This window comes from Phoca vitulina, unplaced genomic scaffold, assembly GCF_004348235.1.
Source record: "Phoca vitulina isolate PV1807 unplaced genomic scaffold, GSC_HSeal_1.0 scaffold8, whole genome shotgun sequence".
In the NCBI taxonomy this organism is placed as follows: domain Eukaryota; kingdom Metazoa; phylum Chordata; class Mammalia; order Carnivora; family Phocidae; genus Phoca; species Phoca vitulina.
This window is the reverse complement of record NW_022589711.1, coordinates 57,185,995-57,210,076: the sequence shown is the minus strand read 5'-3', so window position 1 is coordinate 57,210,076 and position 24,082 is coordinate 57,185,995. Positions and strand designations below refer to the sequence as shown.

Genomic DNA, 24,082 nt, shown 5'->3' with positions numbered 1-24,082 from the left:
ATTGCGGCCTCTCCTTGGCCCCTGGGCTCCCCTAGCATCAGAAATAGATTTCATTGAATCAAGGGATTAGCTGTTCACTCCTCCCGTGGAGGCTCAGTGAAAGCAGAGCCTCTGAGGCATTTGGAGTTACACATACCCCAGCAATTATTTTCATGGGCCCAAACTTCCTGTCACCGATACCTGGCCATCCTGACATTTCTGCAAATCCAAAAATAAAGAGCAGGGACGAGGAGGCCAGAGAAGCCAGAGGAAGTAGGAGCCTGAATGATTATGTTGAAAATCTCCTGCCAAGGGGTGTTATCAGTTGGGGGGATGGAGAAGGCCGATTCTGTCAACTCGTCACTGGTGGAGGGCCGGCACATATGTAGGTGATGGAAATGTGGTGACGATGGGGCCACAGTTGCTCTCCGGGTGGGCCAGGAGAGGAGGGTCTGCCCTGTTTATCCCTCCACGCATGACATGGATTCTGCTGGCACCCGGGGGCCCCAGTGAACTTGTCAGGGCAAATGCTCTACCACCTGCGGCCACCACAGAGGCAGTCCTCCCTTTTATACACAAGGGAGCAGACTCCGGACATCACTCAGATATTCCAGGTCCTTCGAAAGGGGCAAAGACTTTGCACGACTCTCTTTGCCAAAGGAGTCTGACTCTAATTATCACAAGGAAGTAAAATTGTGGGGTTGGTTTACATACCGACGTCTTCTCTTACAAAGTTTGGGAAGTCAAATAGGGAGGAAGAGCTTCTGCAAATGTCAGCCCCAGATTCTGTTAGAGTTGCGTGTTGGCTACTTGTTTTCTCAAGAATTTCCCTTTCCAACTTTTAAAGAGCGAGCATACAAACCCTGCAAACATTTTATTGAGAGAAGCCTAAGGGTACACCAAGGAGATAAAAACCATCCTGGTTCCTCACTGCTTCGCAATAAAATATTAAACATGCACAAGCGAAAGGCGTATGAAAAAAATAATCATTGAGAAAGATATTGTGAAGTTCTTTATAACTTGAAAGACGAACAGACTGGACTATTATAAGTCAGCCCCAGGCAAATAAATACCCTGACCACTGAGTGTGATGGAGAATCTGTTTGTATGCATTTCCTTGGGGGACAATTAGGTGGTCTCCTTTCCTTCCTCCTGTCCCCCAACTTCCTTCCTTCCTACTTATTTGCAAAAATGAATTAAAACCATGATCATCATGGCTCTTGGGATTAGGGTGAGGTTATCTAGGTAAGGTGAGGCTGTTTATTCCTTTTTGGTGTGTTTATGCATGGTCAGGAAATACTGAGTGAGTGAAATTTTTTGCATATGGCACTATGTAGAAACAGACAGGAGGTATCAAGAATCATGTTTTGGGGGCACCTGGGTGGCTCAGTCGGTTAAGCGGCTGCCTTCAGCTCAGGTCATGATCCCAGATTCCTGGGATCAAGCCCCATGTCCGACTCCCTGCTCAACGGAGAGCCTGCTTCTCCCTCTCCCTCTGCCTGCCACTCTGCCTACTTGTGCTCTCTCTCTCTCTCAAATAAATAAATAAAATCTTAAAAAAAAAAAAATCATGTTTTGGCAGCCAGAGCTGAGTGTGTCAAGAAAGAGAAGATGTGGGGCTAAAGACTCTGAAGGCAGCCATGGCTGTAAGCTGCCATCTAGAAATTCCCAGGCAGGGCAAGCAGCCCTGCTACTCCGCTCTCCGCTCTCCCTTCTCTCTGCCTGCTTGCAGGGCCTGTGTCCCCTCCTCACTATCATTTTTCTCCTTCATCCAGTTCAGTTCTGGTTTCTGCTCCTGTGTAGGAACGCTTCTTGGACCATTCTTCTCTGTTCTGATGGGCTGTCTCCACTCACTGAACACTTGGTTGGGACCATCTACATCAGAATTATCTCAGAGGCCTGTTAAAAATACAAACTTCCAGACCTTGCCCAGACCAACCGAATCAGAATACAAACCAGATCTATCATGGGGGTGGAATTTGCATCTCTGACAAAGGGCACCAGTGAGCCGTCACACACTAAATATTGAGACTCCCTGCTGCCCTCCGCCCCCCCAGTAAAGGAAAGCATTTGAGGACGGAGGGGGCTGTGCGGGGGCTGTGCAGAGGCTGTATGGCTCCTGGTCCACAGCTCAGGGGGCTCTGGAGCTCAGCACTAGTGGTTCTCAGCTCCACCACTCACCAGCTGAGACCTGTCTCTGTATTGTTCTAAGCTAGAGTTCCTTCTTACAAAATACAAAAGGATAATGACTATACCTACCAATAGGCCAACTGGGCCTCATGTGCAGCAGGAACTCAATACATGTTAGCAAGCTATACTCTGGTTACTCTAAGAAAAGGACACAGGTTTTTGTGAAATTGCCATGATGGGAAGCCCATGCTCTAGAAGCCTCCTGAACGCCAGACCTGTTGGTCATGTCCCATTGGCAGTAGCTGAGGGCTGTGTGTTCCTGTTGGGGGAAGCAGGGCCTGAGGGGGGTCCAAAAGGGAGAGGGGCCTTTGAGCCAACAAGAAGAGGAAGGAGGGGTCTGCTTAGGTCACTGGAGGGGGCAGCTCGAAGAGACCTAGGGAGAGGCGTCTCCCCTGAGGCCAGGTGAGCTGGGGAGATAAACCAAATCGGGGCACAGGGACCCTGAATATGCTGCCAGTCCAATCCGCCGTCCCCTCAGACCCTGACTGTCGGTCCAGCAATGCCTCTGTCTTCTGTTGTAGTAATAGAAAAACAGTGCTGGCTTAGGAGCCAGAAAATGATAGCAAGTCCCTTCATCTGACTCTTTGTTTCCTTATCTACAAAATGGAGAAAATACTGCCCTTCCATGTAGTCATAAGAATCAAGAAAATACCTATAATTATGGTAAATTTTAAATTCTGTAAATATATGGTATTTTAAAACATCCTTTCCTCTTCTGTGGTTCTTCTTCTAGTCTTCTTATTAAAGATTGTATTTATTTATTTATTTAATTTATTTGAGAGAGAGAATGAGAGAACATGCACAGTGGGGAAGGGCAGAGGAGGAGGAAGAGGGAAATAATCCCAAGCAGACTCCACACTCAGTGCAGAGCTGACGTGGGGCTTGATCTCAAGACCCTGAGATCATGACCTGAGCTGAAACCCAGAGTTGGATGCTCAACCAACTGAGCCACCCAGGCGCCCTTCTAGTCTTATTAAAAAACCCTTTCCTTAAACCTGCTCTTCCCTTAAGCTATCGATCATTTCCCCTTCTGTTTCCTTTTTCTTTTTAAGCCACCAAAGTTTTCAAAACAGGCACAGATGAGGATGGTTGACCAGAGCAGCTATCCCACAATCCGGACCTGGATGGTTGGTTTAGAGGGATTCCTATGCATCTGAAACTGGGCGGCATAATTCCAAAGGCAGGGTACCAGGAAAGCCTGTAAGGCACAGCATGCCTGTGTCAGTTCCTGGCCCTCACTAGTCAAGGAACTAGTCAGGAACTGACAGGCCCCAGGCCCCATCTGCAAAATGGGGACTGTGGGGACAGTGATACACGCAAGACTGTGATGAGGATTGTAATACATAAGGCCTAGCATAGTGGTGAGCACACAGTAGGTGCTCAATAAGTGCTAGTATCTTTGTTGTAGAACCCCAGCTCTATCTGTGGAATGGATGGATCTCTTTTCTCCCTGATTCCATCCTCAAAAGTTTGGGAAGAAGGGTCCACCTCCATCCTCTTTGGACCAGAAGCTGAGTTCAGTAAAACTAACTGGGTTGTGCTAGATGTGCTGGGAGCTGGAGGAAGAAAGGAATGTGGTGCTGTCCTTGTGCTCTGGAGGTGTGTGTGTGTGTGTATGTAGGGGGTTATGTGTTAGAGGTGTGTGTTGGGTGTGTGTGTGTGTGCAATGGGACTGTGTGAAATGAGCACAGTAAACCAATCCCTTCACGCGAATGCAGAGGATACACTGACAGGGTGAACACAGAAGGCTGTGGAAGCACCGAGGAGGAGCATGGAGCTCACCTGAGGGAGGGGTCAGCTGGGAGGAGACGCCCCCAGAGATTTATGAACACCTGGAGTATAGGGAATACAGCTGAGATGAGGGGAGAGAACAGGAGAGAAGGAATTCTGACAGCTAAGTTAGCTAAACCAACTTGGGACCACATGGTTCTCCTTGGAGGATCAGAATTCTCAACTCTGGAAGCTCACATGAGAGTCTTCTCCTGACTCCGCCCCTTGGTTATTTCTTGCTGTTACTTCTTTTAAACTGTTTCAAATTATCCAAAGGGTAAATCTCTTTTTTTAAAAAAAGTTCTTATTTTCTTGTGTTAGTTACAATTATAGGGGAAGGAATTTCCTCCATCATCTAGGGTCGGGGTTTGGTACATTCAGGGTGGCCATACCCAGGCCACACGCAAGGATGCTTGGACCCAAGTCAAGACTGGGGTAGCTGGGAGAGCTGAAGAGTAGGGACCCAGAGAGGGATGATGGGGGACCAGAACCTTTCTGCCCACCCAGACGTTTCTCTTCCATGAGAAAGGCAATCCTTGACCAACTCACCACACCGATGGAGAAATAGTTGTTCATGATGTTGTATGGGACCTGGTCCCCATTCTCCACCTCCTCTCTGGGGATGACTTCCAGATGCCAGCGGTCTAGCATCACCAAGGGGCTCTGCTCGATGTCCTTCAGGATTTTTGTCAAGCTGCCCCCTTCATAACCTGTGGAGCACGGCATTACATGTGACCCCAGGGCAGAAAGGCTAACTTGTTGCTGATGTACAGGCAGCTATCAGGGCAGGGAACTCTGTGGGCATCTGTGACCAGGAGACTCCCCAGTGTGTCTGGGCGCCAGAGACACTTAGGTTCCCTGAGCCACGGAGAAGGAGAGGACAACAGGGTGTAATCAGAAAGAAGCTGGGGAGATTTGGAAGGCAAAGCAGCTGGGGAGATTTGGAAGGCAAAGGGGTGGGGGCTGGGCAAAGGTGGGCAGGCCTATGTAGCCACAGCAAGCCCTAGAGAATTGGCGGGCTGGGGGGCTGGGAAGCTGCACACGGGAGAACAAAGGATCTGTTCCAGGACTGGATCATGTTGGAGATGGACAGTGTGGTAGGCAGAATTTTAGGATGGTCTCCCCTATCCCTGCCCACCCCCCAAGGGTATATATCCTGCAATTCCCAGGACTTACAAATAAGATAGGATAGTCCCCGTCATGATTAGCTATACAATATGGCACAGTTGACTTTAAGCAAGGGTGATTATCTGAGTGGATTTGACCTAACTGGCTGGGTCCTTAGACAGGACTGGGCTTTTCCTTAAGAAACTGATTCAAAGCTCTCATTGAGAGGGATTTCAGGTGAGGGAGATTCTCCGTGGCTGGCTTTGAAGATGGAGGGATCCATTTGTCAAGGAAAAAGGAAGCCTCAAGGATTTAATAGTGGTCCCAGCTGATAACCAGCAAGGAAACAGGGACGTCGGTCCTATAACCACAAAGGACTCACTTCTGCTAACAATGTGAATGAGCTTTGAAGCAAATTCTCCCTCCGGAGACTCTAGAAAAGAGCACAGCCTGTCCAACACCCTCATTTCAGGCTGTGAGGCCCAGAGCAGAGAACCGAGTCATGCTGTTCCTGGCCTCCTGACCGACAGGACTGTGAGCTAACAAATGGATGTTTTAAGCCTCTACATTTATGATCATTTGTTATGCAGCAATAGAAAAGCAGTATAGAAAGTGAATTTTAAGTCATGAGAGATTAGGGGGAGAGACAATCTTTTCTTTCAGATTAACACCCCCACGTTCTTGCTTACCTTTAGGGCAACCCTGAAGAGTGTTTTCAAGTTGTTAGTTTGGTCAGCTCCTTAGGGACGCCTCATAAGATAACAATGGTAGCAACTATGTAGCTGAGGACCTGGAGGCTCTCTGGGAGCATAGGGCTGGGCTTCCTGCGTGAAATTTGCGCCTAGCTATGCTGCCTGGATGCACACAGCCTGGGACCACATTCTGCTTGTTCCTCTTGAACAGAGGGCTCTTCCCTAGCCTCAGGGTGGGGCTGAGGACATCTGTTCCTGCCAACTTCCTTCTGGGCCTGGCTTCTGCTTCCTGTGCTCCTGCCACCAGGCATGCACCCAGCTCTGAACACTGACCACTGCCTGAGCTGGTCTTGAATCCTCGCTGAATCCATCAGCCATCTGGAAGTCCATCCCAGTTCTGCCTGCCAGACTGCTCTGCCCCCTTCCATGTGCTGTCCTGACCTCCTCTGCGCTCTGGAGCATTCCCAGCCCCATGGGGGCGGCTGCAGTTTGCAGAGTTCTCCTCAGCTCCTGCCCCTTGTCCCGTGAGCTGGTCACCACTTTGAGATCCCCCACAGGGGGATTGCAAAATGAGGGCCAATGACCATGGGGGCCTATGATGATCTGGATGCCCCAAGTAGCTGGCAACATAGCTTTTCAGTTTGCATTCTGAGTCCTAATTCAGAAGAAGAGCAATAATTTGGAGAGGAGGGAATTTTATTCAGGAAACACCTGAGTGAGCCCTTACTAGAGTGAGCATTGTGGGGGACATAGAGGAGCCTACCCTAAAGCTGACTATGTTCTGCTGGGGTGGGCAGGCTCTAGGCTGAGAGTTTCAGGATCAGAGTAAATAGACTGAGGGGTGAACACAGGTCTCAGCAAAACTTGGAGGGCAGGGGAATGGTCATGGAGTAGGTAGGACTCTGTGGAATGGAATTCTTAGAAGGGAAGTTCAGCCTAGCCCTGCAGAGCATCCCTGGAGATTGGCGTGCTTGTCCCCGGGGGAGGGCCACTGGCACGCAGACTCACCTCCTCCCCAGCGGAGACAGCGGGCCAGGTCATTTCCTGTTCCAAGAGGCAGGACAGCCACCGGTGGATGCTTTGCAAAGTTGGCCTTATCTGCAATCCATGCAGAAGAGAAAACCATGTGCCACCAGATTACGGAACCTGTGGGTTATTTAATTATCCCTGATCTGACGCTTAAAACCCCTCCATAGCATCTTTGTTTGCAGAGCTCCCATAATGGAGAGCACACTACTTCCTAAAGCTCTTCCTTCTGCAGTGTGTGAACCGTTACAAAGGATTCTTTCATACTGAGCTAACTCGGTCTCCCTGTAACTTGCACCTGCTTATCCTCATTTCATCCAAATTCTTTCCTTTGAGGTGACAGCGTACACCTCGAAACCATTAGTTTGTAATCGTAATTAACACCTTCTCCATTTGTCCCTCACAGCAACTCTGCGGGGTATTATTATTCTCCTCATAGATGATGGAAGTGAGGTTCAGAGGGGGAAAGTAAGTCTGGAGTCATGATCCAAACCCAGATCTCTGTGGTCCCAAGTCCAGGCTCCTCCTTGCTTCAGGGGCTACGCAGGTGCACGGAGAGTAACCACAGCTGGGTCTGAGAAATCAAGGAATCGTGGGGCATTTGGGAAACTGGCGCTGTCTCATCTAATGTCATCCAGGTTGAAAGCTTAAAAATAATATTGTATCTAACAAACAAAACCTCAAGGTGTTATTTGGCACAAGGTACGAGTTCGTCACTTCCCCCACCTCCCAGACTCGCAAATCCACAGTTCCCAAGCTGCTCTGCCATGCGGCTTGTGAGGAAGCATCAGACTGAACCGCTGGAGAAAGCACAAACATGCGTGGTTTCACGGGGCTGCAGACCCACAGCAACATGTTGGTGGCACGGAGGAAGGTGGGACAGGCTCGCGCACCCACTGGGCTCCAGGGGGCGCCACTGACATAAGCTGCAACAGGCCCGGTGCGGGGATGTGGGTGAGGTTGACTGAGGAGTGCGCATGGGGGGACGGGAATCAGCAAGTGTGGCGAATGCTAGGGCTACCCCCGCAAAAGGGGGAGTTCACAGGTCCCCCGGGTTGTCTGGCTCATGCCACAAGTGACTGAGCTCAGGCAAGGCCCTGGGCTGAGCTCACCACCAGGAGGTTTAAGGTGGGGGACAGAGCAAAGCAATGGGCTCTGTCATTGTTCCTGGAACACGTGGTCTGCATTTCTGCTTCCCTGCCCTTGTACCTGCTGCTCCCTTTGCCTTATGTCTGCTCCTTCCGTGGGCCCCATCTCAAAAAGTCAACCATCTTCCTGGTGTTGAGGCTAGAAACCTGGATGTCATCCTCGGTTTGTCCCTGTCCCCCCCGGCATCCATTCACACAGCAGTTTCCATGCGCTGTTTCCGTAATAGATCTCTTGGCAGTCTCTTCTCGATACTCCTATGCTGATGCCTGAGCTCAGGTACATGATTCCTCCCCCCCGGTACTGAGCCGCTGCCTCTTTACTTCCCCAGTCTCAGTTTCCCCTAGTGGCTCTTCACCCCTCCAGGGCAGGTGGTTCCTCTCCCTCTGTCATGGTGCCCATCATCTCCAGCATGGCACCAGGCTCTGTCCTCCGCTCTAGCCTCCTCCTGCTCGATGGGTCAACCATGCTCAAGTATATTCAGTGCCTTAAAGTCACAAGCTCTCTGTTTGTTTAGAAGCTGCCTCTGGGAGGCCCTCCCTGGTTGCCCTAGTCTAGGCCAGGTGCCTCTCCAGTGTTTCGTGTAATCGACTACTCGTCTGTTCTCGGTATGCACTGTAACCTCCCTGGGGGACTATGTCTCATTCATCACAGTATCTCTGCACACATTTACTGAGGGCCTACTATGTGTCAGGTGCTATGTTAGGTACTGGGGCTCTAACAGTGGGTCAAAGTGCCACGACACAGGCTCTCATGGTGCTTACAACTGAGAGCGAGAGACAGATACTAATAAAGTCTTCATATAAATGATCCAAAATTCCAAATTCATATTGGAAAGGGAAGAAGTGTGATCATATAATAAGGTGACTGAGGCTGGGTGTCAGGGAAGGCTCCTCTGAGGAAGCCACACTTTGGGGCTGAGAGCTGAAGTAGAAGTTGACCAAGGAATGGCCAGGGAGCATGCCAGACCGGAGGAAGCACTTGGGCAAAGGCCCTGTGGTAGAAGGGAGACTGGTATATTCAAGGGTCTGAGAGAGGGACTGGGTAGCTGGAGTTTAGAGGGAGAGGAATCGAGGTACGAAGTAGGGCTGGAAGGGTGGGCAGCTACTAGAGCACCAGGACCTTGTAGGTCATTTAAAAGGCTTTTGTTTCTTTCCTAAGAATAATGGGAAGCCACTGATGTGTTTTATGTACATCACAAACCCACTGACATTTAGGAAAGACCGCTCTGGTTGTAGAGCATAAACAGGTAAGTGGGGGGACCAAAATGTGGTGGCAGAAGGCACTGAATAAGTGCTTTAATATTCTTGAACGAATGAATGAATGAATGAACATTATGCAGTTATTCCTTTCACCACTGTTTTCTCTCGTCAGGCCACCAACCTGTCATATGACCTTTATTCTTTCAATTTTGGGCATCCCCTTTCCCCTGTGTTCTCCGCAGATGAATTTTATAAAACCACCAAAGCCGACATCCTCCTTCGTGATGGAGAGGGAAGCATGCAAGCAGCTCCCAGGCCTGCAGCCACCCAGCCTCTGCTGATCAGCTTTTCCTCCCTGGGCTCCCAGAGGATGCCTCCCCCCTCCCACAAACAACTCCCGAGCTGGAGGTGACAGGAGAGCGTGGGTGGCTGCTTGGCAGGGCTGTGTCCATGGAAACCAGAGTGCCTGTGGGGAGCAGAAGGTGGCAGGTGTGCTGGGTGTGGTCCCACCCCTCGTGGTAGGCTGCTTATGACCCCCACAGGCGCAGCCTTCCCTGCCCCGGTCAGGGTCTGCCCATGCCCATCCCTGACGCCTATCTTCCTCGCATCCTGTTGCCTCCACCTTCAAACAATATCCAGAAGCTGACTCCTCCTCACCACCTCCGCTGTGTCTCCTGTTGTCCAAGCCTTGGTCACCTGTCACTCGGATTACTGCAGGAGCTTCCTGACCGGTCTCCCTGCTGCTGCCCTTTTCTCATGATCTGTCATGTCCTTCCTCTGCTCCAAACCATGCAGCGTCTTGGGACCTTTCCTGTACGAAAGCCATATTCTGTCTACTATCCCGCATATCCTAGTGACCTGACTCTGTGCTATCTCTGTTTCATTGTCTGTCACTCTCCCCTCACGCATCCTGCTCCGAGCACGCTCTGCAGCCCTCTTGCTGCCTTCAGCAGCCTGGCCTGCTCCTACCTCAGGGCCTTTGTATTTGCTGTTCCTTCTGCCGGAACTGCTCTTTCCTCAAGTATCCTCACGGCTCACCTCTCCTCCAGGTCTCCATGCAAAAGTCATCTGCTCTGTGAGGTCTTCCCCAAACACTTGGGTCTTAGACTTAGACCACCCCTGACCCTACCTACCTTGCCCCTTCCCTGCTGTATTTTTATCACCTTCCAATATGCTGTATGTTTCCCTTGTTTTTTCGTTGATTGCCTGTCTCCTCCCCCTAGAAAGGAAGCTCCAGGAGGGCAGGATTTCTATGCATTTGTTCACTGTTACATCTCCAGTGCCTGGAGGAGAGCTCGCACATGGAGGTGTACATGCAGTATTTATGGGAGGAATGACACACAATTCCAGAGTTAGCCTATATAATTTACGGGGGATGAGATGTCCAAGGACCCACAGATCCAGGCAGAGCTGGACTGAAACCCAGGCCTCCTGATTCCCAGCCTGGGCCCTCCCTACTTCCCTTCTGATCTAAGCATACTGGACACACAACAGTGTGACCTTTCTTTGCTTGTACTGAGCTGCACTTTCTAGGTGTGCTTTCTGGACTCAGGCTCAGGTGCTCATCTCAAGGTGATTCGCCCCAGGCTATGTACACACCTATGCTTAATTCTCTGGCCTTTACTCACCACCCTAGGTCTGGCTGGAGTCCTAGTCCTGCCCTCTCTCCCTCACAGCTCCCCAAACTGGTCTGTGCTGCCACCGCCCAAACCCCGGCCGTGACAGATGCTTATGAGGCAAGGCCTGAAACCAAACAGTTACACCTGTATCTGTGGGAATCCTTCCATTTCTCTCTTCCTCCCAGAGTAGATATGTAGTTAAGCAATGCTCCAAGAATGGAAATAAGGATGAACAAGACATGGCTCCGTTTCTCTTTCCTGTTGATTGCCTTCCTCTGACTTTCAATATACTTATTATAAATAAACTCTAAAGCCCCTCCCAGCCCATTCTTACCAATGCAATCCAAAATCCAGCCAACTGTCCCATCTCCTCCGCAGGCTAGAACACGGAAGTCTGGAGTATCACGGAAAAAGTTCAGTCTGGGAAGTAAAAGGCCAAAATGGTCTTATTTACTAGGCTGTGGCTGACATTTGACACTACTTGAGTCAGAGTCTCCCCTATTCCCTGGGAGTATGCTACAGCCCTGACTCCTTTTGGGGTTGGAAGGGTCACTTAGTGTTCTGAAACCAGAACTTCAGTGCCACTGAAGTATAGGGAAGAATCCTGGGGAGCCATGCTTGTAGAAGGAGAATCTAACTCAACATTCAACACAAACAGAAAATGGTTTTCTAGAAATTCGCTACTATTTGTTCAGAGGAGGCCATAGTTTGCTTCTTTGGGCACCAATACAAGCAACCCCCAGTGTTCTGACTCTTCTCTGGCTCTCCTGCTTGCTCTGTCCTCCGAAGCTCTCCTTTAAGTCAGATGCAGTGAACTAGCTGGATCTTCATCCCACTGTCCTGTGGGTCCAGACCCGAGTGGAGGGAGCACCATTTCCCCTCTGGGGCCTTCCCCCTTTAGAGCAGGGCTCTTAACTGGGGGCCCACAAATCTCTAAGGGATCTGTAGATAGAATCTGGAGGGCCATGAACCTGGCAGGAGAAAATGTTACATTCTTATCTTCCCTAAACTCTGAGATTTAGCCTCTCCAATTATGGAAGCCGGCAACAAATCACAGGTGTGAACAATACCTATGACTTTGTTAGAAGTCAAATTCAGGTATTTTTATGTTTTATTACAGTTGTGGTAGCTGCCCCATGCTATCACTTATGCTCATCACTGTTTTTAATTAACAGTAGTTACTAGACCTGCCTCTGGATCGTATCAAAAATGTGTTAGTAAATCACATATATTCCCATATCCCAGTATTTTTGTTAATATTTTGATAACTGTCTTTTCAATATAATTCATTTCCCTGGTGATCCTATAGATTTCATTTTATGCATTAAGAAAAATTCTCTGAGAAGAGGTCCATTGGCTTCATCAAGCTGCCAAATGGGTTTCTGGCACAAAAAGGGACAAAAATCTCTGCTTCAGAATAGATGTGACCTGCCAACATCCATGGGAAGCTGAAGCTCAGGGGTTCCCCTCTGTCCAGCCTGGTGGTCTGAGAAGACCCCTGGGGCTTTCTGAGTCACTGATGCGTATGTGGGCAAAGCAATATTTCCTCCCCTCCCCGACTCCTGCAGACCTCTGCTCTCCTCTAGGAAGTGAATTCTGAATGGAGGCCCCTTTCATTTCGGCTAGACAGACACAGAAAAGATACTCAGGGCACAGCAGTCCTGGAAGTAGCCCCCAGGCTTGTCATGCAAGACAGAAACAATTTAGGATGAATGAGGTTAAGCCAGAGTACTGTATTCAGGTATCACAATGCCCCAAAAGAGAGGGGGCTGGTAAAGGTACTTGCAGGCTGCCTTTCAGTCACAGGTCATGACGGGGCAGTAATTACGATCACGGTGACAGTGAGGACACCCACAGCAGCATAGGTGGGCTGTGTTTAGAAATCAGTTTTACATGTAAGTCATGGCAGAGGTGCTGGACTTGCACTCACATTTCTTTCTCCTTTTAACTGGGTCTTGCACCATCACAGCCATAGAAATAACAGCTTTGTGTCAAACAATGGAAGACTGGGACATGGTGCCTTTTTATAGTCCCTCCTGCAGCCCTGTCCCCCGCCCCCACCCGCTGAGGGTCTTGCTGAACTGAGCCTAGAAATGCAGGTTAGGAGGCTGGGCAAAGCAGCTGCGTGCTGGGAAGCCCAGCCCAGTGTGCACGGATCTGAAAAGCTGGCCTGGAGACCCACAGGCTCGGGCTGGCCAGCAGATGTCCCTAGCGCACCAGCCCTGTCTGGTAAGAAGCCCAGTCTGGGTGCCTTCCAGCCCCGATGCTGAAGCGGCCTCTGATTACAGGGACCTGCAGCCATCACATTAGCGCTCCCAGCGGGCCCAGCCCCTCCCACCAGATGGGCAGTCCGACCAAAGAGGGGCTGCCTGTCTCCTCACTCTCCCGCTCTAATGGGCAGTGAAACAGCCAATAGGCACCCGGTAGGAGAAGGGCCAGGGGCAGCTTAACAACCTCTAAATTGGATAATCCTGGGAGGGGGAGAGAAGTGATTTCATTGAATAACCAATTGCCTCGATCCTAAAATGCTCCCCAACAGCACCGCAACAGAACTCTGAGTCAGCTGTACAGATTTCCGAACTGCTGACTGCGCTAGGAAAACTCTCCCTCCTCCCTGACGACTCAGTGTGAAGACACGGCTAACAGCCTCACATAATCTACCAGCCCGCTCTTCCTGTCAATCCAATGAATGGCATGTGTGCCCTTTCTCTTTTATAAAAACACCAACTTTTTTCCCGGTGAGGTACACAGGGGGCTTCTTTCCAGAGCTAGCCACAAGGAGTGTTCCTGAGCGACTCCGGGAGCAAGTAGGTGTAGACGTGAGGAAATGAAGACAAAAAGTATTAAAAGGGCAGGAAGGATAAGTCCGTAGATGAAAGAGACAAGGAGGGTGACCAAAGAAAGGTATCTTCTTCAGATGAAAGGGGGAGGAGGAGAGATAAGTAACGATCGTTTCTCCATACCCTGGAGTAGGCCCCCCATTGTCCAGGTTGAAAACTTGTTTGGGGTTGAGCAGATAGTGGAATTTCCGAAGAATTCTATGGAAAAAAAAAAAAGAAAGAGGGAGAGAAAGAGAGACAGAGAGGGAGAATGTCATCGTGAGAAGTCACAGTAGAGCAAACACCTCTGGAGCCCACTGGTGGCGGGAATCTGGGTCCATTTAAACCCAAGAGGGGAGACGACTGCACAAGGCCCTGCAGACCCTGAAGTCTCAGGTCCAGTTGGCTTCATTCACACCCTCACGCTCTGGCTCAGGGCCTCCCCACCATCTAAGATTGTAGCATTCAACCCCAGGACTATCCTCCCTTGCGGATGAATAAAACTTCTATTCTCCTAAAGCTCTGTCCTCCTCCCAAACGTTCCATATGTTCTAGGTAGTGCAATTCTGCTCTTTGTGGACTACACAAAGGTAACAAGGAACCCTTTATGGAAACCCCCCCAAAATTCTGGGATCAGGAGGCAATGCAGGAGGTGGGGCTGGGGAGGGGAAGCCAGGGGCAGTGACCACCTGTAGGCTTGGTGTCAAGGCTCCAGCTTGAGACTAATCAGGTCAGTCCAGGGGGCAGGGGTTCTCATAGTTCTCACTTTAACCCTACTTATTATTTTTGTAAACCTGGATTCCAGATCACTGCATCATCTGTCCATTACCCTGAACTGAACAGGGTGGGGAGACAGAGCTGCTTCACCTATTTTCCCTCTCTCCTCCCATTCCCTTAGTGCTTCCAGGAGACTGGGCATTTCCTTCACTGAGGAAGGAAGGAACTCATTTCTTAGGAGTTGGATAGCCCAGGAGGTCCCAATCAGGTGAGTCCTGCCACTCCTCTTAAATCAAGAAAGGACCTGCGAGGCTGGGAAGGAAACAGGCGTCTCAGAACCTGGTCTGAACTTGGGAGCCATAATAATGGCTCACGTGATGGGCCCGAGGCTAAGCATGTGTCTACTTTAATCCTCACAACGGAGCTATGAGAGGAGCGGAGGAAACCAGAGCACAGGGATGTTAAGCAGTTGGTTGATCCAGGTCATAAAGTGGTCGGGGGTAGGGCTGGGACGGGAACCCAGGTCTGCCCGGCTCTGCAGTCCGCCCTGCTGAGGGGAAGAAAAAACCTGAGTGAACTTGTCTCAGCCTCTCCATTTTGAAAAAGAATAGAACATACCTTTCTCCTTGTCTCCCTCCACTCTTGGGGTTCACCAAGACCAGCAGGGGGTGGGTACCCGGGGTAGGGATGATCTTATACTTCAAAGGTAAAAGAAAAAGAAATTAGCTCTTTTTCAGCCAAGAGGATGAATGAGATGAGAGTTGACGCTAAGATGGCTTCCAGAAAAGGGGGACAGGAAGCAGTTCCCGGCATGGAGGAGAGGGAGCTGGGAGGTAGGTCTTTGTCCACTGGCTGAATTTTCTGAGGGGTTAAGCAGCTAAGTGTCTTTGACTTGAGTGGACCTAAGCAGTGTTAATGTTGACAGGAGTCTGAGGCTAGGATCAGAGATGCAAAATGGCACCACAGCTTTAAATCATTCAACAATGGTGTGATATTGTGGCTATAAGCACAAGATTATAGATGTATTTTTTAATTTAGTTTTTTAAGTAAGCTCGATGCCCACCCAGTGTGCGGCTTGAACTCATAACCCCTGAGATCAAGAGTCGCACGCTCCACCCACTGAGCCAGCCAGGCATCCCCTATAAGCACAAGATTATACTTTGTGAGGGATACAACTGAATATAATTTTAGAAGTTATGGTCCTCTGGTCATACGCATCAACCAAATAACACTCGTGAAGTTAACCATCACTTCCACCAGCATCTTCCAAATCCACATTTCCAGCCCTAGTTTTTCTCTTGAGCCCTGGTTCCATATTTCTCACTGTCCAATGGATACTTTTAACCAGACATCTCACCGTCACTGCAAACTCACATGCCCGAACCTGACCTATCTTCTGTTCCCACAAAACTGGTCCTCTCTCCCGGCTCACTGCTTCTCTTAAACATACTATTAACAGTTGGCTAGTCGTCTAGGGAAGACCCCATCCTGCCAATTATTTCCTTGAATGTCCCTTAATCTCTGGCAGTCGCCATGGTACGCACACTGCTCGGGCCTTTCCCACCTCAGGTAAGGCCTGTATGCAGTTCCTTCCTGGGACATCAGTCATGCCACTTCTGCTCAGAAACCTTTAATGACACCTTGTTGCCCAGAGGATAAAATCCAAATCTCTTAACGTGGCATCCATGGCATTTTAGCACAGCCCCAATCTCCTGTTGCCTCTTAAATGCTAAAGCCCTCAGCGGCAGTCCCAGTCAAGCCTGGCTCTGACTCTCCAGTGAGTGTGTCTCCTGCCTTCCCACCCTGGGGGCCTGCTCACACTGGTTTCTTCTCCTCCTTGATGCCCTGAAGAGCCCACTTCCTTCTTTTCAACCTCTTAAAAAGAACTTCTCATTCTCAGGGCCCAACTCAAGAGCAATTTCCTCTATGAAGCTTTCCTTGATCACTGCAACCAAAACCATTGCACTTGAAGCATGGAATATCTCCTGGGTTCCTTTTGTTGTCTGTTCATGTGGGTTTTGTTTCATGTGTTCTTAGGTAAATGTCTCAAAATGTCAACTGGATTCTAAATGCCTCAGGAGCAGGGCAGGTGTGTGTATAACCCTCCTCCCAAGCATCCCATGACACTGGATCAGGAAGTGGGTACTTAATAAACACTTGTGGATCCAGCTGAAGGACAGACTGATACGGAGGTGTAGCTGTATTCCGTATTCAATGTGTGATGCCTACCTTTCCAGATCTCAAGCTAAAATTTGAGCTAACACAGTACCATGTTGTTTGAAATGGACAGCAGCATTCTTTATGATTTTTTAAGAATTTTCTCATCTGCCCAGGGTGACTGTCTGTGTGACCTCCGGGGATGATATTCAAAATATTTAATGATCTGTACAGTATGGGCACTCTCAATCAAAACAGATGCAGGATAACCAGATGGAGGCCAGCTGTAAACAACTGGTATACCTTCATTGTGTATTTGTGTGTGTGTGTGTGTCTGCTCCACCTGACTTTCTGTCTTTCAAAGTGTCTAGAGCTATCCCATATTACTATGGTTTCTCCATCATTATTGCTTATGTTTTAATTTTCAAGACACACTAATTTCAAGACCCACTATTTCCTTTTCTAATACTTTTACTTGGTGAACCCAAGTAGAAAATGAGTTCTTAAGGGACGCCTGGGTGGCTTAGTTGATTAAGAGTCTGACTTTGGCTCAGACCATGATCTCAGGGTCCTGGGATTGGGCCTCGAGTGGAGTCCCGCATCAGGCTCCTTGCTTGGTGGAGAGTCTGTTTGTCCCTCTCCCTCTTCCTCTGCCCTTCCCCCTGCTTGTACTCTCTCTGTCTCCATCTCTCTCTCAAATAAATCAATAAATCTTTTAAAAAAATTCTTAAGTATACATTCTTAAGTATATATTTAAGGTTAAAGAAGAACTTTTGGATCTGATTAACTTTGTTTTGGCAGATCACATTCTAGAAACAGCTTGACAGTCTTAGAAAACCCATTGTATATTTTCAATAAGTTTTATATAACTTGTTCCTAAAAAGGTGATAAAGTTAATTTGACCAGCAATGGAATCGAATCAGCCAACCTCCCTTTTCACCATTTGCCAACAGTGTGGTGGTCAAAGATAATTCCAGAAGGTGGAAATAAATTGTCCCTCCTGTGTGATGTAATTATGTAATTGATAGATGAGAAAGCAAATGTTGAGATCTATTTCTCTAGAACCCAAACCCTGTCCTCCCCACAGGCAGCCTTGGACACACTTAGAACAAGAGACTGGACTTGGGACTCGCTGAGGTACCTGCATGACAAGTTCACCCTTGGCTGACACACTGCCATCAGACTTCCCACCTTGCCTGTCCTGTGACAAGAAAGACAAATATATTTTTTAAAAAATGCCCTAATTAAAAAAAAAAAGAGAGATCAGAAGAAAAACAAATAGTTAATATAAAGAAAGAGAATATAAAACCAATATAGAGTCAGGAGGAGTTTTTCAAAATGGGGCTTTGGATCTAAAAAAAAGACATGTTCCCCTATGGGTTTCTCTAGGACTCCCCAGGCCTCTGTCATTCTTTGCTCTGACTTTAACTTGGAGACATTGCAACAGACCTAGGGAGAAGAAACGCTGGAATTGGCAGAAATCTAGTTTGTTGATTTAGAAGCCTGAGCTCTGGGAAGCACGGTCTTAGATCTGGCTTCTCTGTTCAGCACTATCTAAATGATGTGATACTAAGTCATTTTTCTTAGTTTTGTTTGTTTTCTTCAGTGTTTATTATTTTTTATTGAGGTTTATTTTGCATAACATGGTAAAATGCTCAAATCTCAATCTCCGGCTTGATGAATTTCTATATACATGTATGCCCTTTTAAGTATGGTCTCTTCAAACATAACTCCTGGCATTTGAATTTCATAAATGAAATCATAGGGAATCCTTTTTTCTTCTTTTGAGTCTAGCCTCTTTTGTTCAGCATTGTATCTTTGAGACTGTCCATGCTTTCGCAGCTAAGCATGGCTCTCTCCCACTGCAATGCAGGATTCCATTCCACGGATATGCCTTAGACCCCTGCTGTCAGCGATCATTTATTTAGCTGGTTTCTAGTTTTTGACTGTTCTGAACAAAACCGGTATGAATATTCTTGTGCAGATCTTTTGGTGAAATAAGTGCTCATATTTCTCAGGCAGATACAAAGGAGGACGTGTTGGGTCACAGAGTTAGTGTATTTAGAACCCAGTAGGTACTGCCACTTTGGTTTTCCAAAGTGGTGTTTTTCCTTCAGTTTTTTCATGAAAAAGAGTAGCTGGTCAAGTCAAGTGTGAGATAGGAGGGATCAACGGGACTTGGCAACATCTTGAAGACAGAAGGGGACGGTTAAGTTGTTTGGTATTTGGTCAAAAAGAGGAATCTCCAACACAAGAGACAGAAAGTTTCAGATGGAGATAAAGGGACTTTAATTTTCCTGTTTTCATCTCCAAACAGGGTTGGGACACCTAAGTGGCAGTCCTCAAGGGAGGGAGAGGTTCATGTTTAGACAACAGAGACAGGCTGACAGGGACAAGGGAGGCCTGGGAGGCCTAGCCACGTGCAGGTGGTGACAGAAATTCCCGCAGCTGTGCTCTGCTGGCAAGGTGCTTAGAATGTATGTGCTTTCCTTGATGGGCCATGTGGAGCATTCTAGAAGGCCAGCAGTGAGCCCCAGTCAGAGGAGTTTTCTGTCACAATCTGATGAGTGCCGCACTGCCCTTTCAAACGTGTAGTGAAAACACAAATGGTTTCTCCTTAGGAGTTGTGCAGATGCCCTCGGAGGGATGTGACTGTCTGAATGCTGCCTGCATCTGAGCCATGAACCCAGAGAGCCCAGAGCCTGGCGGGGCAACAACACTTACCCGGGTCACAGGGCATATTGAAGTGGGCAGCAAAATATGGTCTCTGAGTTCCCCACCATCACACAATGTTGATAATTCACATTTTCGGTGAAACTGGAGAGAAGAATGAAGAAGAGAGTGAGTGAAGCTGACCGAGGCAATGCCAGGTGTGAGGGTTCAGAGGTTTGCTGGGGAGACAGCTATGCAATGCTCCCCCAAATCCTTATGCACTGCTGGCTTTGGTAGTAGAGCTGCATGAGTGTGTGTGTGTGTTTGTGCGTGTGTGTGTGTGTGTGTTGTGTGGTGTGGTCAGGGCTGCCACGTTGGCTGCAGGCAGAGAAAGGAGACCGAGTGCCATCCACGACTGCTGGAGTGAAATGGTCATGGGCAGGCCTGGGACCCTTCAGCGTGGCACTGCCATGTGGATTCCAGAAACCCCCTTGGACATTTGCTCCCTAGGCTCTGAGACTCTGTAAGGAAGGAGATCTTGTTGAACAAACTTGCAAGAGGCTGGAAGTAAAACCCAAGACTCAACCTGTGCATTTTAAGAGATCTACAGTCTCATGTGGAGACACATCCTTTTTGAGGCTAACACCTGGTCAGGGGGACAAGACAAGGACACAGAGCTGGCTTTGGCAGGCAGCCTGGGCAGCGTCAGGTGTCCGGAGGGGACGTGGAGTGAGGCTGCTCTAAGGGGTATGTCTTCCGCAATGACTTGAGGAGCAGGGACTCTCGTGTCTAATTGTAAGCCTACTCTGCGCCCCCGGTCCCAGATGACAACCGGGTGAGTTAACGGTCTGGTGGCTGCTCACGGCTGCCTGGCCACACAGGCAGTGGACTGGCCCGCTTCTCCTTCAGCAGCTCTTGCTCCCCTGGTTCTGGGGTCGCCCTCTCCCCAGGCAGCCTGGAGAGGCGCTGGCGGCACTGTTAGAGCCTGGAATGGGGGCTCTGGGCCTCCCAGTCTTGCTGCCCTAGCTCTGCTCATGCCCTCTGGCAGGACGTCCACTGCTCACTGGCCGCAGCCTGAGCAAGAACACACCGAAAAGAAACAGGGCCACCCTGCACGCCGACCCACCGTCATCCGGCACCACACGCAGTGCCGCGCGGTGACGCTCTGGTAGCACTTGATACTTTTGTGGCACCGGTCACACTTGACGGAAGAGTTCCCTTCCACCCACGCGTGCTGCATCACCTGCAGGAGGGAAGGGAAGGATAGCAGGGAAGGCTGCAGAGCCACATCCCGGGGCCCGGGGCCTGAGGAGAAGGGCCTGAGAGGAGCACGGGGTTGGGGAGGGCAGAGGGGTTGCACTCCGTTCAGTGGGTTTTACTTAGTGGGCACGGGGCTGCTTGGCTGAACTGCACGGACTCCGTCTCTCCCTGCCTAACCATCGCCGTGCTAATCAAAGTCGATGAAAAACCACTTGGCCTGCACTTTGAATAGCTCATTCACCCTGGCAGGCAAGCCTCTGAGCAGCATCTTGTCTGGCAGTCCATCTGTCTTGCAGAACTCCTTTGCAGAGTGGTGTGCTTGTGTGCGCCCTCTTCTGGAAGGCAGGGCGATGCAGGCAAGCACTAGAGGGCTTGGGCCGCCGACAGAGCTGGTTGGAGTCACTGACCTTCCACTTCGCAGACGGGTGACCTGGGGCCAGTTCCTGGACCTCTCTGAGTCTCAGGTCCCCCATCTATAGAAATTGGCATGGTAAGCCCCACCTCTGGGTTTTCTGGGATGATTTAAAGATAGCGCAAATGGAAGAGGCTCTCTGGCACAGTTCTGGCCCTTTGGAGGTGCCTGCTGAGGGATAACTCCCTTCGCCCTCCCGTCTTCTATAGACCAGTGGCTCTCAGCCCATAAGAACCAGCTGGGAGTTTCTAGAAGTCCTAATGCCCAGCCCTCACTCCAGACCAGATAAATCAGAGTCTCTGGAGACAGGACTCGTCATTAGTTTATTTTAAAGCACTCTGCATGATTATAACGTGCAGCTAAGGTTGAGAAACACTCTAGAAGGAAGTTAAAGGAAAAAGTACAAAGACATTAGTGTGGTTCAGCAGTCAGCGGCTTGCGTATCTGTTTCCTCGAGAGCTGGTTGTACCTGCTCCCTGACCAGGAAATGCCAGCAGTGCAACTCGGGAACTTAGGAAGCAGGTGGGAAAGTCTGTGTACGTGTATGTATGTAAGTGAAGCCAAAGTGCCCCATGACACCAACTTCCGGGAGTCTAAGCCCTCAGGTAGCTCCGTCTAGGATTTCTACAGAGCTTCTCAAAATTTTCTGCCAGGCCACTGCCAACAGCAGAACAGAGAGGATATGACCTCTACAGGGATGGCACAGCCTGAAGGGCCAACTACAAACACAATATTAAAAACACATGGAATATTTGCACCATACCATCCTTGTGTGTATTAAATAAAAGCTTTAAAATTACTTATCAATTAAGTTACTATGTCTTCCCCCCTAAAGGTTTTTGGTAAAATTGTTGCTCTAGAAGATGCGTCATGTTTATTTTGTAGCTTCTCACCTTCTGCTGCACATCCCCCCAGGTATAAAATATCCTGTTTGCTGGTCAATTTGTCACCTATACGGTCGCACTGAATTTGCTCTGAGATTCTGGTTATCTTCATTTTGCAGAGTAAAAACATGAGGCATCAGAGAGGTTAAGTGACCGGCCCTAGGTTCCAAGGCTGGTAAGTGGCCTAGTAGGGACTCACGGCCAGGTCTTCTGACTCCAAGTCCACGGCTGTGTCTCACCACCACATTGCCTTCTCCATCCTCTTCTGGGATCAGAAGAGATGGTGAAGGACCTGGGTTGCCCCTGGAGACTAAGAAGATTGAGAATGTGCCCTGCTGGCCCATCAGCGGCCTCCCTCTGTGGCATGTGTGCAAGTGGCCAGAGTGTAGGCTTAGGGCCTGAGCCCAGGAGGTACGTGGTGTGTCCTGGTGAAAGGTGTGGACATGAAAAAGGGTGTGTATGGGCGTGATGCAGGAGTGGACAAGAGACCATGTGGCATCTCATGAGGCACGCATGCGTGTCCTGGAGGCTCCCTTCTCTCTCTCGAGTCCTTCTGTGCAAGGCTGGATGCCACTTCCTGCCGCTAATCATCCCCTGACTCAGGATGAATGGACTCAGAGTGCCCTTCCCCTGCTCATTTTAAGGAGAGTCTATTTCCAGACTCTGTGAATGGCACCACCCAATGGCCAAGTTCAAAACCGGGGAGCCATTCCTGACCTCTTCCTCACTCCCATCCCCTACGTCCCCATCACCAAGTCCTGGTGGTGCTACCTCCAAATTATATCTCGAACTCTCTTCATCTCCCCTACCTTAGCCAGGGGACAATCAAAATCCGCAACAGCCGGCACGGTCGGGGGACCCTGAGCAGACACCGCCACGGCTGGACAGCTGCCCAGTCAGCAGGGCTGAGCGCAGGGAGTGCAGACCCCACCCCCGGCAGGCCCGCAGCGGGGCACTGCCTCTCGCCTGAACTGTCGCAGGAGCTCTGGTCCCCGCCCCCCATCTCTCTCCTGCCCCACGGTCAGAGCAGCTAACCTGATTCGCAAACCCAATCATCTCTTCGTGTCTCCTCCTGTGCCTACAGCACTTCAGAGGCCCCCCTGCTGTGCGGGAGGCGCCTTTTGGACTCCTCAGCTGGCCTCTCGAGAACTTCCCCAGCCTGGACCTACCACTTCTGGGGCACATCTCCTGTCACTTCCCTTGAAGCATCCTCTGTCCCAGTCACACCAAACTAAGTACAGAGCCTAGACTATGCCTTGTCTCCGTGCCTTGCACTCAAGGCTTCTTCTGCCTGGGGTGCCTTGTCTTCCTTGATGCCTTGTGAAGTCCTCCCGATTTGGGTTCAAGACACAACTCAGATGCCACTTCCTCTGGGGAACCTTCCCAGGCCTCCTCCTTGGTGTCTCCACTGTCTGTCCCACGTAGCCCTACTGTGATCATACATCTCAGTTGTTTATACTTTGCTCACATGTCTGTCTCTCTCCCACAAGACCACACAGTTCTGGAACAAGCTGGGGACCATCTTGTAACCTGGGTACCCCCTAGCACAGTGCTTGGCACACGGTGGGCACCAGGGAGATGCTGATGGATTGATGGATGGACAGGATGATTTAAGGGTGGTCCCTGTGGCAGAGAAGGGACTTGAAAAAGCTTCCTGCCCAGGAGTCTGTGGTGATGGACATGTTGCCTGGGATGCAGCATGCAGTAGAACAAAGCAATAGGGATCACTAACCTCACCGCCCTTTTTGGTTTTTGAGTACGTTTTGACACATCCAGGAATGTTTTTAGACACACAGCGTTCATGGACAGTGTACTTGCAGTCTGAAAAAAAAAAAAAAAAAAGGGAATTGCTTGTGAGTGGCTACCTAGGAAGGTCCAGCCATACCCCCCGCCCCACCACCACGAATCGTGCCTCCCTCTGGGTGGCTGGTCAGAGGCAGGCGACACACGGAGCTGGCTTTCCAAATGGAAATTGCCCAGTGAGAAGAGTCCACAGTTCTCTCCCAGACATGCTTCTGTACCCTCTACCCCACCACACCCGCCTTCCACTGTGGAGTGTGAACGCAGGAAGAAAACATCCCCCAGAAAGGCACGTTCTGCTTAAGGGGAACGGGAGGAGCCCCCCTGCGCAGTATGCCGATGCCATGCATTCTGGGGAGGAAACGGAAAGACCAGGGGTGTTCCTCACTTCGGAGTTAGGCAGGCCTGGGCCTGAATTCTGGCTCTGCCCTTGGTCACATAATTGTGGGTAACCGCACACATAATTGTGGGTAACTTTCTTCACGTCTCTGAAATTCAGGGTTTTGTGTAAAATTGGGATAAAATGACCTTTCTCTTTAAAAGGCTTTTACAGCATTAGATGAGATAATTTGTACAAAGCACTACGTGTCTGTGTCAGAATAGCTATCCCATAAATTATTATTGTGGTTGTTACCACTTCTTACTACTAC

At 49.6% G+C, this 24,082-nt stretch overlaps 1 protein-coding gene across 5 annotated transcripts in view; it reads right to left on the bottom strand.

Annotated features, from left to right (window-relative positions):
* Window positions 1-24,082, bottom strand: part of DGKG (diacylglycerol kinase gamma) — a 205,413-nt gene that overhangs the window by 99,641 nt on the left and 81,690 nt on the right. For 4 of the 5 annotated variants that reach the window (XM_032406961.1, XM_032406959.1, XM_032406960.1 and 1 more), the window contains 9 exons: window positions 23,365-23,453; window positions 20,203-20,319; window positions 19,149-19,241; window positions 17,566-17,625; window positions 14,886-14,965; window positions 13,695-13,769; window positions 11,066-11,151; window positions 6,747-6,836; window positions 4,489-4,649 (listed from right to left, as the gene is read on the bottom strand). In XM_032406961.1, coding sequence (XP_032262852.1) covers window positions 4,489-4,649; window positions 6,747-6,836; window positions 11,066-11,151; window positions 13,695-13,769; window positions 14,886-14,965; window positions 17,566-17,625; window positions 19,149-19,241; window positions 20,203-20,319; window positions 23,365-23,453 — 851 coding nt within the window. The remainder of the gene's footprint in view (window positions 1-4,488; window positions 4,650-6,746; window positions 6,837-11,065; window positions 11,152-13,694; window positions 13,770-14,885; window positions 14,966-17,565; window positions 17,626-19,148; window positions 19,242-20,202; window positions 20,320-23,364; window positions 23,454-24,082) is intronic. The other variant, XM_032406963.1, reaches the window with a different exon arrangement.